General features: G+C 35.1%; 1 protein-coding gene and 1 pseudogene across 3 annotated transcripts in view; both read right to left on the minus strand.

The window, feature by feature from the left end:
• Positions 1–1,283: 1,283 nt before the first annotated feature.
• Positions 1,284–13,662, minus strand: part of SLAIN2 (SLAIN motif family member 2) — an 88,827-nt gene continuing 76,448 nt past the window's right edge. For all 3 annotated transcript variants that reach the window (XM_002745864.6, XM_008993377.5, XM_078367255.1), the window contains 2 exons: positions 5,803–6,121; positions 1,284–4,262 (listed from right to left, as the gene is read on the minus strand). In XM_002745864.6, coding sequence (XP_002745910.2) covers positions 4,196–4,262; positions 5,803–6,121 — 386 coding nt within the window. In that variant the 3' untranslated portion in view covers positions 1,284–4,195. The remainder of the gene's footprint in view (positions 4,263–5,802; positions 6,122–13,662) is intronic.
• Positions 12,542–13,079, minus strand: LOC144581823 (U6 snRNA-associated Sm-like protein LSm2 pseudogene; annotated as a pseudogene).

Genomic DNA, 13,662 nt, shown 5'->3' on the forward strand with positions numbered 1-13,662 from the left:
TTTTATCAAGAAATAGCTGCAATCAGGAATTAAAATATATGCCAAGCTTTCAATAGCAGTTAATGTATACTTCTGTGAAAAGCAAACTCACATCAACATTTTAAGTAAAAAACATTTTCTCATTGGGAAAAAAAAAAAGATAGCTTTCCACTTAACATTTTATAACCATGTTTTCAGTACTTCAATATTTCCTGATGGGACTGCAGACAACTATCACTTTTCACCTTTATGCTTTTTAATATTTGTAGTTTTTGTTGTACAGCAATGAATTTCTATTACTTGTGAAATTCGAAGAAACATTTTCTTTTCTCACTTTTGAAATCAGAAGAAATTTTCTTACTTTTAAAGAGAAAACATTAAGATGACTCAATGTAGATCATTTGTTTGAAACTGGCATTCAGTTAACATAATTTTAACTAATTTGTATTATAGTAAATAAGGCCCATGAGTATTTTCATTTTCAGCCTGGTAAGCAGAGGGCCATTTAGCTACCCTAGATTTATATTTAGGATCATTCAAAATTCATTAGTGGTTGAACCTCCATATGGGTTTTTCTGTTGTGCTGAGTATATAACAGGTTTAGACTTCTCATGTATTGATTTATAATACAAGTATAGTGACATTTAATTTTAAATGGCTGTTCAAGTTTTTAGACTGGCTTAAGAGAAAAAAAACACAAGGGTGTCTTTTTCTCCCCTCTTCAGTATTAATCTAATTGTAACATGTAATATTATTTTAACTGTAATTTTTCTAATTATAACATGTAATTGCAAAGCAAATATCCCCTAAAGGAATATGGTGATCTAATTAAACAATGTACAATCCTTGATTTTTCCATCCATAAAAGAAAAGACGCACATGATCACCTAAATATTTGCATTTGCTATGAAAATGCATTAATTGTTCTCCTGGAAACTCATAATAGCTTTTCGCTTGTTTTTTTCTAACTAGATATCATATCTAGCTATGTCCTAGTCATATGCTAGCTTTTCCTAACTAGATATTAATTCACAACAGGTGAAAAAGTTCCAAGAACAAATTAATTTATAATAAACTATAAATTTCCTCCAAGTAATCCACATATGAAATAACTGTGACAGGGAAAATATAAGATATAATCCAACCCCATGAAGGCTAAGTCTGAAAGGGCAATATGATTTGGGTTTGCATGTTTAAAGAAAAACTCAATTAAGTAATTTATTAAAACCAAGTGTAGGCAACTGAGAGGAAAAAAAGGAATCTTACCATATCCAGAGATTCAACACTTAAAAAACAAATATAAATTTAATAATAAACATTATGGTCAGGCTGTTTATTAAGGAGGCAACCACATATACAACTTCGGCTATAGAAATGTTTGCAAATCAAACGTCATGTGATCTAAAAGGACCATGCGTAACGTCAAAAATGGATACCTGTACATTCAATAAAAAGTTCAACATACATAGTCTAGATCATTCTAGAGTTATACAAACATCTGGGGCCACATCATATGTATCGAAGTTTCTTTCAAAAAAACTTTTTATAAAAGTGATGTATTGAGATAATTTTAAAAAGTATCTGACAATTATGAATGGTCCCCAGTTTTACAAAATGTGATTTCCAGGATACGAAACTGAAAAAAAAGTCAACTCTTCAGAGTGTTTTATATTATACAAACAAGTTTTGTAGAAAAATGATCCAGCAAATGCTTGAGTTAAGAATATTTATATTTTTTCCAATTCATTACACTTTTATTAACACACTTACAAAAAATAACATTCAAACACTGAGAAAATTAAATAACTTTGGAAGCAGAGCTCATTGTTTTCTGCTTACATATAAGTGACAATTCTGGGCTGTTGGCACAAAATAATCAACATTCATAAAACCCTTACTACTATATATCAAACATAAGTTAAAATCATAGGCACTAGTTTATCAAATCTACATTTCTTCTGTAAGACTAACCACAGTAAATCCTTAGATTTTCCCAAACAGAAAAACTGCGATACACAAAGGCTTTCTAGTAAAAAGGCAATTTTTCTCTTTAGGAAACTAAAAGTCAATAGTCTGTGGTAGTACAACAGCAGGTAAAATAATACTTTACCAAACTCAGATCCAAAATAAGTTTTAACAAGTGATGAAATATTTTAATAAAAAAAAATAGACATTTTTTCTGATGCAGCCATTTAAAAACAAAGTTAAATAACCTGAATACTCCTTTTGAAACTGATTATCTAACTTAAAAAATGTAATGTTTCATAATAGAGTTAAAATTCCTTTTAATTATTAGATTGCAGCATATATATTTTTTTGAAATGTTGCACTGAAAACTGAGACTTGCTCTGTTTTGTATGTGGTTAAGAGACAGTAGCTAGTTCTTTCTTTTAATTACTTAGACATGAGATACCCCCTCCCAAAAGAAGATGCTTTATCTTCCTCTGAAAAGCAACATTTTTTGAGTTCATTATCATGTAGAATTCTGGTGCCATCCTTTCCTGACCCACCCCATTACCGTCAAATTCAAGGAAAAAGTTTCTTCCTTGCGTTATACACCAAATACATAGTACTGACAGTTTAAATCTCCAGCTGCTTGTGCTAAATAAATGATTCCCCACTGGTCAAGCTGATAAGACTACCATGGTGTCAGTCATGACAGAATGGAGGTCCTGGTTTTTTCATCATTCTCTCAACCTATTATCCTTAATGCTGTTCTGAATACCAAACCTTCCATTTCTCTCTCCCAGTTTCTTTTGCCAACTTACGGAATGTCTTTGATTAACAGGAAATGAACTTATGTTCAAACCTCTAAAAGCTTTTAGATGACCTAACTGCCAATATCTTAGAGCTATTCAAATTAGGTATTTAAAAACAGACCTCATAATAAAAAAATGAGAGGCCTGCCACAGAAGGAAGTTTTACTCTGCTAATAGTCTGATAAAACTGAAATAGGCGACTTCAAGATATATTGTAATATATCTTGAGATATAATACCGTTAGAGAACGAGTATTTATCAGGTTAGAGTTATATGTAGTAGGTTTGTTACCAAAAATGCAAAAAATTGATGTAAGGCAGAATCTAAGTCAAAAGGGAAAGAATTTTCAATAGATGTTGTTTATACAGTTACTCAGTTTCAAGTGGATCAACTCAAGTAGCATTTAGCAGGCTATATTTTCCTACCACATAATAGACCGTTATGTCATGTAATAGCAACAATACAACTGTCATCACCAGAGATTCTGTAGGTTAAGTGCATAGATTTTTTCCCCCTCTCTCATTGTATGGTTTTGTTCCAGGTTGTAAGCACTGAGGTGGTGTTGTATCAAGAATAAAGACACAGATTACTTGTTCTTTCCTATCGTGAAAACCTGCTAATAGAAACAGGATCTCTTAATTCTGTAAAGATAACAGCATGTGAAGAAGTTGGCTTCAATAGCAAAGGCCATCTTTCCTGAGCCAGGAACTATAAAGTTTAGAAAGATTGTACAACTGATATTAAGCCCTTTTGGCAATCAAAACAAACACACAGAAAGTTCGATGTGTCAATGCAACAAGATGGATGCATGCTGTAACACTATCTGATGGTGGTGATATGTGAGCTACATCCAAAACTTAAGATTAAATGACAATTTTTCTAATGAATCTGAAAAAATAATTTCTGAAATTCTACCAAATTTAGGGATGTTTTAAATCTCTAGCCCAGCCTTCTTTCCTCCCACCCCCCAATCTCAATCTGTAGTTTCCTGGTGTACTAGTGAAACACTTTAGATCATTAGTCAGAATATTAGTTCTCATTAACACAAATATTTATTGATACTATTTATACAGTAAATTAGTTAAATGTGAAGTTTTGGATAGCTTGAATTCACCATTTTCTTATGCACAAATGGGCATTTCTCTTTGGCATCCATTAAGTATTTGCCCAGATATTGGCCTCTGTCAAATATTTAAAAAATCATCCTAGTTTCTACTAAACAAAACTAAAAGTGATTCTATGGAGAGTGATTGTGTGATTACCAAACACATCTGATGTTAAATGTCATTAAAGTGCTGTTTGATGATCTCTGTCAGTTTGTGCTAATTAAGACAGAGAGGGCTGGGATTTTATAAATCCCAAGAGTCTTATCTGAACAGTCTGCATATAAAAGTTGTTTTTAGCCTTGTGAAGGGTATCCATGAAGCCGTGGACTTCTGCATTCTTGTCTTTGCTGGTCAATAACAGCCATCTTTCCAACTGTCATCTTTCATGCTACCATAGGTTTTAGGAGCTGGCAAGGATCTGAAATAAAGCAATTTTGTAATTTAAATTTGATAAATGTCTTTATGAAATATTACCATACTATCTCATACATATATTAATTACTCTTTAGGTGGCATCATGATCCCATGAAGACTGTTCTGGAGGATTACCAACACAAAAGCTCTAAACAGGTACTAGTACAACCTCCCCACATGTGGCATTTTCACAACTTTACTGGACACCAGATGATTCTTCCATTGTGTTAACATAGCCACTAGATCAAAGAATGGAAAAGATGGTCTCACCTTTTCCAAGCACATGGATAACCAATCTTATTATTTACTTATTATTTTGAGAGGCAGAATAATGAATGTGATAGTAGAAGCTCAGCGTCATCACTAGAAATGCAGTATGGGATAGTGACTAAAGTCAGACTTCCTTGGAACTGACAGTTTAGTTATGTGGCTTTAGGCAAATTACTTAATTTCATTAAATTTCAATATCCTCTTTTGAAAAACATAAATAAGAAAACCTACTCATTTAATGTTATTATGAAGATTAAACAAAGCAAACATTTACTTATTTAGCACAGTGATAAATACTTCCAGTTTAATTATAGTTGACGTCAAAGTTTACTGATGATGGTAATCCCATTCTTGAAAGGTTACAGATGCAACATTCCTAACCTGTCTGATTCAGAATCATCTCAAGATCAAACAAACAAACACACAACAACAAAAAACAGCACATTGGCTGGGGGCAGTGGCTCGCACTTGTAATCCCAGCATTTTGGGAGGCCGAGGTGGGCAGATCATTTGAACTCAGGAGTTTGATACCAGCATGGGCAACATGGTGAAACCCCATCACTACAAAAATTAGCTGAGCATGGTAGTGCGCATCTGTAGTCCCCACTATATGGGGGGCTGAGGTGAAAAGATTGCTTAAGCCAAGGAGGTCAAGGCTGCAGTGAGCCAAGATTGCACCATGGCACTCCAGCCTGGGAGACAGAGCAAGATGCTGTCTCAAAAAACAACCACCACCACCATCCCAGCACAATCACAGATTCTGGGCCTCATACCAGATCCACTAAATTAGACTCTCTAAGGGTAAAACTTAAGCACCTACATTTATATAAATTTCACAGATAATTCTAAATTGTAGAATAAGGGTTTGAAAACCATGCTTAGAGATTATACTCAGACTTGGTAGCTAGAAGTTTTATCTTAAATATAACTCTATATTCTAATATACGTTTATAATATTTATTGAATATAATTATATTCTAAATGAACAAATATCACAAATTAAGTGGTTCTAGCAATATTTTCCTAGGAGTCCTCTGAGATGCTTAATCATATTAGGAAACTGGACAAATTTAATCTGAACCAAACTGGTAAATGTCTCAAATGAGGATTTCTTCAAAACAACGTAGTAATGTTTTATTCAAATTGTACTAAAACTCTGGTGGCGATCTACCATGACTTTCTGTTTACTATCAAACATAGCATGAAGCTAATTAATTCCAGTCTATCCATTTTCAGGTACTCAAGAATGCTGAAACAGAACATTTGCCACTTACCTGCGAACAGGTTGTGCAAGTTTGCTGCGAGGCACTGGTATGCCCCCAGCAGAAGGGGCACTGGGTCTGGGCAAGCCACTTCTCATTGCAGTTGTCCCTGCAGGTCTGGTTAGAGTAGTGCTGTTGATATTGCTGGGAGGATTTGCTGAGACTGTGTTCTGAACCATAGGAGGCCCAGGTGAGGAGGTGGTTTGTGCGAGCTGTGTTATTTCTTGGCTACCAGGAGAACCAGAGCCATGATTACTAAATGCTTTCACTGGTTGCCGAAGAGCCAAAGGAGATGGTGCTGCAGGGGAACGGAATTTGCCTGGAGAAGGTACTGTGAAGTGGTGAAGAAAAACCAATTTTTGAGTGGAAATCATATATAAATGAAACCATGACTTTAAATTACAACTGATGATTAGGTACTAGTATATTTTATTCAGAAAACATCACAGCAATGTAAAGAATAAAAGATATTCCTGGGCTACTATAAGAATAAAGGTAACTGTGAGCTGTAAATTACCAAGTACTTAATTAGAGGATTACAACTCTCTTTAGCAACAGTATTTTAAATCTGCTGAGCATGGTAGCATGCACCCATAATCCCAGCTACTTGAGGCTGAGGCAGAACTGCCTGAATCCAGGAGGAAAAGGCTGCAGTCAGCCCCAAAGATGCCACTGCACTCCAGCCTGGGTGACAGAGCAAGACTCTGTTTCACAAAGAAAAAAGGCCGGGCACAGTGGCTCACACCTATAATCCCAGCACTTTGGGAGGCCGACGCAGGCAGATCATCTGAGGTGAGGAGTTCTGGACCAGCCTGGCTGACATGGTAAAAACCTGTCTCTAATAAAATACAAAAATTAGCCAGGCATGGTGGTGTGCCCCTATAGTCCCAGCTACTCAGAATCTGAGGGAGGAGAATTGCTTGAATACAGGAGGTAGAGGTTGCAGTCAGCAGAGATCATGCTATTGCATTCCAGCCTGGGCGACAGAGCAAGACTCTGTCTCAAAAAAAAAATAAATAAGTAAAGGAAAACAGAAAAAAAGCTTATGTCCACACAAAGACTTGACTACAACTTTATGACAGCCAAAGATTGAACAAAGCTCAAATGTACATCAACATGTGAATGGATAAACAAATTGCGGCATAACCATACAACAGAATACCACTCAGCAATAAAAAGGAGCAAACTACTGATACATACAACAAAGATGAAACTTGGAAATTATGCTGAATGAAATGAGTATCCAACACAAAACAGCCTGTGCATGTGTATATACACATACACACATTGTAGAATGTTGTTATAAAAAATTTGAGGAAAGTCCAATCTAATTTATGGTAAAAAGAAGTAGGTCAGATGTTTGTTAGAGGTTGGGAGCAACCTTGGGAAATTCTACCAAATGTTTAAATAAAGAATGAACACAAATTCAACATAATCTCCATCACAAAATAAGAGAGAAGATGTCCCAGTTCATTTTATGAAGCTAGTATTACCCAGATACCAAAAAGGACAATGCCAAAAAAGAAAACTACAGCTCAATACTGTTTACAAACCTAGATGTAAAAACCCTTAAGAACACATTAGAAAATAGAATATAGCAATATATAGATTTATATGCCATGACAAAGTAGAATTTATTCCAAGATTCGAAGTTTGTTCAATATTTGAAAATCAGTCAGTGTAATCCACTACAGTAATAGGATAAAGAAGAAAAATCACACAATTGTTAACAGCGAACTCAAAAAAAGCATCTAACAAAATTTAACACAGTCATGAAAAAAATTCTCCAAAAAAAGAAATACGAAAAATTTCCTCAACCTCATAAAGAACATCTACAAAAGCTCTACAGTTAACATTAAACTTAATGAAGAAAGAGTGATGCTTCTCCCCTAAGACCAGGAACAAGACAAGAACATACAGTCTATCCACTGGAAATTCTAGCCAGTGCAATAAGCAAGAAAAAGGGGGGAAAAAAAGAAAAAGAAGACAGAAAAACAGAAAGAAAGAGAAGAAAACAAGAAAGAAAGAAAAGAAAGTAAAAGGCCCATAGGTTATAAAGAAACTGTCCCCATGATAGTCTACATAGAAAATCCCAATGAATACTCTCTCTCTCTCTCCTAGAAATAAGTGAACTCAGTAAGGTCACAGGACTGGATAGAAATACAAACATGGATTACATTTCTATATGCCAGCAATGAACATTAGAAATCAAGATTAAAAATATTGTAGCAATTGCACTGCTCGAAAAGAAAACCACTTATGTATAAATCTAATAAAAATCTCAGTCAATGTAAGTTTGCTGTGAAGAGAAAATGAGTAGTAAGTGTGTAAACTGTTAGTAAAATGTAAAATATTAAAAAATTGTAAGGCATTCTTATCTATGGCTTTCTTATCTAAAGAATAGGGCTCCTTCAGCCTGTCACAGATGAGTTTTCTGGAAAGATATTCAACAATGCCATTCAGAAAAGTCTCCTAGGCTTTCCTTAGAAATTAACTCAAACCTAAGTATTAAGCTATTACTCAAAATGTATTACCCAAGTTGATAATGACAAGTTACAATTTCTCTTTATATATATTTTTTGAATACCAAGAATTACACTCAAGTCAGGTATAAAATGAAGGAGAGTCATCTGCTCTGAGCAAGAATTAGAACTCTATTTATAAAAATGACATGATTAAGAATGCTAACCTTAGTGTCTAAGTTATCTCCAAAATGGAATGATGGGTAACAGAATTTGTGTTTAAAAATATCTTTTATTTTAATAAGTATTTAATAATTGTGCTAAGTTTGTTTTCTAATTAAGGTTTCTATAATTCAGGCATGGACTTAACCCTAAAATGAAAAAACTGAATAAATTATATATCTTTTTAGCTTGATATTCACTGAATATAAAATGTTTTATAAAAATATATACATTTGCCTAGCAATACAAAAGTTAGATATTCCAAGTTGTATTCACAGAACAGTCTTCCTTCAAACTACAACTTCCATTGTAAAAACTATAAATGCCCATTAAGTATATAGTAATAAAAATAAATACATTGCCAAACACTGGTCATCATGACCATGAAAGAAGTGATTTATTAAAACATATATGAATTCCATTAAAACAAATAAAATACAAAAATATCTCCTTGTCAACTATTCTTTACTATACTATCATTTCAATTATTCAATGGTCTATACACCATTAATGATAATCACAATTTTACATACTGACACAGTATGTAAAAATAAGTTCTGGCTGCTAAAGAACAAAAAGATGAACTAAATATGATTCTCTCACTAGAAAGTTAAAGAATACTTGTAAAAAGCTATTACTGATCATGTACTCTAACACCCTCACTTCACAGACAAGGGAAATTACCACAATCACAGAAGTTAATTGAGCAAATAAATAGGAAGTCAAGAACTGAACCCAGGTCTCCTGATCCCAAGATCAGTATTCTTTTCCAGGAACCAAAAGAGAAACATATCTGGGGGTGGAAATTAAAGTGCCATTATCATTTCTTTTTTTTTTTTTTTGTATTTTTTTTTTCCTTTAGAAAGGAAAGAAGAGAAAAAAAGGAGTGAGGGAGAGGAAGAAAAAGATATTCCCATATTGCTTTATTCTAAAAATGGGTATTAATAATGGCCAATCAATATTTTGTGTATTTAAAGTGAAGAATGTATATTTTGTGTATTTAAAATGGAGAGCTTTATAAATATTTATTAAGTTTACTTGTTCCAGATCTGAGTTCAAGTTCTGGCTGTCCTCATCAATTTTCTGTCTCATTGAGTCTAAATCTCTTTATGGGTCTTATGTATCTGGGTGTTAGGATCGTTAGCTCTTATTGTTGCATTGATCCTTTTACCACTATATCTTTGTTGCTTTGAAATCTATTTTATCAGATGCGAGAATCGCAACTCCTGCTTTTTATTTATTTATTTATTTTTGCTCTCCATTTGGTTGGTAAATCTTTCTCCATCCCTTTGTTTGGAGTCTTTGTGTATCCTTGGATGTGAAATGGGTCTGCTTGCAGCATACCGTTAGGTTTTGGCTGTATCTTTTGATTGGGGGATTTAGTCGACTTAAATTTAGGGTTACTGCCATTTGATGTTAACTGGCTATTTTATCCATTCATTTATATAAATTCTTTATGTTGATGCTCTTTACTTTTTGGTATATTTTTAGAAAGGCTCATAGTGATTGTTCCTTTCTATGTATAATGCTTCTTTCAGAAGCTCTTGCAAAGCAGGCTTGGTGGTAATAAAATATCTGAGTACTTGCTTGTTCATAAAATATTTTATTTTTCCTTCAATTGTGAAGCTTAGTTTGGCTGGATATGAAATTCTGGGCTGAAAGTTCTGTTCTTTATGGATGTTGAATATTGGCCCCCACTCTCTTCTGGCTTGTAGGGTTTCTGCTGAGAGATCTGCTGTAAGTCTAACAGGCTTCCCTTTGCGGGTAACCTGACCTTTCTCTCTGGCTGCCCTTAGTATTTTCTCCTTTGTTTCAACCCTGGTGAATCTGATGATTATGTGCCTTGGGGTTGTTCTTCTTGAGAAATATCTTTGCGGTGTTCTCTGTATTACCAGGAGTTGAATATTGCCCTGCTTTGCTATATTGGGAAAGTTTTCCTGAGTAATATCCTGAAGAGTATTTTCCAGCTTGGATTCATTCTCTCCATCACATTCAGGTACACCTATCAAACGTAAATTAGGTCTTTTCACATAGTCCCATATTTCTTGGAGACTTTGCTCATTTCTTATTATCCTTTTTTCTCTATTCTTGTCTTCTCATTTTATTTCATTCATTAAGTTGGTCTTCAACCTCTGATATCCTTTCTTCTGCTTGATCAATTCGGCTATTCAAACTTGTGCATATTTTGCTAAGCTCTTGTGTTGTGTTTTTCAACTCTGTTAGTTCATTTATATTCCTCTCTATATTGTCTATTCTTGTTAGCATTTCGTCAAACCTTTTTTCAAAGTTCTTAGCTTCTTATTTCTCTCTTTTATCTTTTTTTTTTTTTTTTTTTTTGAGAGAGAGTCTCACTCTATTGCCCAGGATAGAGTGCAGTGGCACAATCTTGGCTCACTGCAACCTCTGCCTCCCAGGTTCAAGCAACTCTCGTGCCTTGCCTCCCAAGTAGCTGGGACTACAGGCGCATGCCATCACATCTGTATAATTTTTTGTATTTTTGGTAGAGATAGGGTTTTGCCATGATGATCAGACTGGTCTCAAACTCCTGGCCTTAAGAGATCAGCCTTTCTTGGTTTTCCAAAGTGCTGGGGTTGTAGGCGAGCCACCACGTCCAGCCAAAGTGTCATCATCAACATTTTAACTTTCAACCAGACTCAATTTACTTGTGGGGGTCACTATCCTAGGCAGGTTTTATAAGGTATGACTCCAAAGCCTATTAAAACGGCAACTGCTGACAAGTAACCATTAAAAAAAAAAAAATGACACAGAAGCCTTTGATTTCTTCTTCCATTATTGTACATGACTATTATTTTTGTAAGCATAGAAAAATTGCTAGTTATTACAAAAGATGTATTAAACATTATAGGCAGTAAAAGCCCCAGGAATGGGGCTTCAATAGCTTTTCTTCCATAAATACAAAAATTAGAGGATTGATTAGGTATCAAAACATCTGCTATCAAGATTTGTTGAGACACATATTAATTTTAGTATACAGAATATAAACAGTTGCACATCTATACCTATATAACTTACTGTATTTTAGTTTAATAAATTATCTAACATTTAACTAACCTTAGAGTATCTAGTGAGTAAAGGGGAAAAATGTTGATGTCAAGATTAAGAAACATAATTATGGGGATTCTTGAAAGATGGTACTGGTGTAATTTACAAATTTCCTCAAATCTCTCCATAAAAACATACAGAGCAACCAGGAAGGTCAAACCAAAACCCATTTACAACAGCTACAATAAAACCAGGTGGTGAAAAGATCTTCAAGAGCCCCAAAATACAAATGGGTAGGGAGAAGCCGCTGACAAATACAAGACCACATGAATTATCAGCATCTGTGCAGAAGGAAGCAAAAGAATATCTCAACGTCCTGAAAATTCCAAAATAACCAACAAGTACTCATAGAAAAAAAATGCTAAACAGCAGCTGAAGTGGGAGGGGTTTGCACACTCCAACAGTGGGAAAGTACAAGAGGTTTACTGTAAGGTCTAGAAGGAATCTGAGTGGCTATGAATTCTTAAAACTCACCAGTCAAACCCCTCTTCTAGGTAAACACTTCATGTTAAGGAAAAAAAAAAAAAAACTCAGAAGATAATCCAAACAGAGCAGAACAGGGACATTCCACATAAAGGAAAATGAAGTCCAGATAAAAGCAGGGAATAGTTCAAAATGCTACTACAACTGGATACCCATGTATAAAAGAATGAAGTTGGACCCCTATGCTTCATACTAAAAAAAATTCAAAATGGATCACAGACTAAGTCCTATAAAGTTCTTAGAAGAAAACGTAGGAGTTAATTATTATTTTTTGCACCATAAATTTTATTCCTGTTGTGGTACAGATTTCTTCCATCCCCAAAATGAATGACATGCTGCCTTGGAAAGACCTAGGAAACTCTCCCACTATCTTTAGGGAAGTAGTGAGAAAGGCAGATGCTGAGGACTAGGAAGGCTTTGAAGTTTCCCAGCCTACTTATCCTCCCCTTCCTAAAAGAGGAGAGCAGTTCTCTATTATTCCTCTCATCCAGTCACCACACACACACACACACACACACACACACACCCCTAGTTAAAACAACAACAACAAAACACCCGCCAAACAAAACTGCTTCAAGTATTCACAGTCGGGGTTCGTAGGCTGGGACTGGGGTTATGGGTCACCAATGGAAGAGGGAAGGGAAGAGGAGGAAGAGCCATCACTGTTTCTGCTGTAGGGCATTCTTCTTTGCTGCATTCTGCAGCAACTGTGTTGACCTTGTTGGCTGGCAACTGCACATATTGGACCACTAAGCCCCGAATGAAGATGTGAGAGTATTTCTCAGGGTGACACTGATGTTAGTTAATTTGATGCTGAGATACTGATCCACAGAATGGAGGGTTCCACAGATATGCAGGTCACTCTCGAGTTCCATGACCACATCCTTGCCCACAAGGGATTGAAAAAGGAATAGAAGAGCATGGTCCTGGTGCTGTGCTGCAGGCCAGAAAGAGAGGAGGGTAGGATACCTCAAGCCCAGCTGGATTTGGGGAAGGGAAGGGCCACTGAAAGCTCCAAGTACTGAAGGGGAAAGCGCAGGATTTGTGTCTGGGAAGGGCAAGCGGGGTAGAGCAGAGGGGACAGGAGTAATAACTAGGGTTAGGCACTGGTTTCTTATGACACCAAAAGCATGATCCCTAAGATCAAAATTTGATAAATGATACTTCATCAAAATTAAAATCTTTTGTGCTTCAAAGGATACCATAAAGTAAGTGAAGAGTAAATCCACGGAATAGGAGAAAATATTTACAAATCATGGATCTGAGACTTGAATCCAGAATATACAAAGGAATGTCACAACTCAATTAAAAACTAAAAAAGCAGAGACAAAGAATTTGAATAGACATTTCTCCAAAGATAAACAAATGGCCAATAAGCACATGAAAAGATGCTCAACGTTAGTCATGCAAAATAAAAACCACAAAGAGATTCCACTTCACAACACTTCACCAGAATGGCTAAAATAAAAGACAATAAACAAGTGTTACTAAGGAGATGGAGAAACTGGAACCCTCACACAGTGCTGGTGACATTGTAAAATGTTGTAGCCACTCTGGAAAACATTTTAGCAGATTCTTAATATGTTAAACATAAAGCTACTATATGATCCAGTAATACCATTAAGTACATAACCAAGAGAAC

The sequence above is a fragment of the Callithrix jacchus genome, chromosome 3 (genome assembly GCF_049354715.1).
Source record: "Callithrix jacchus isolate 240 chromosome 3, calJac240_pri, whole genome shotgun sequence".
NCBI lineage: Eukaryota > Metazoa > Chordata > Mammalia > Primates > Cebidae > Callithrix > Callithrix jacchus.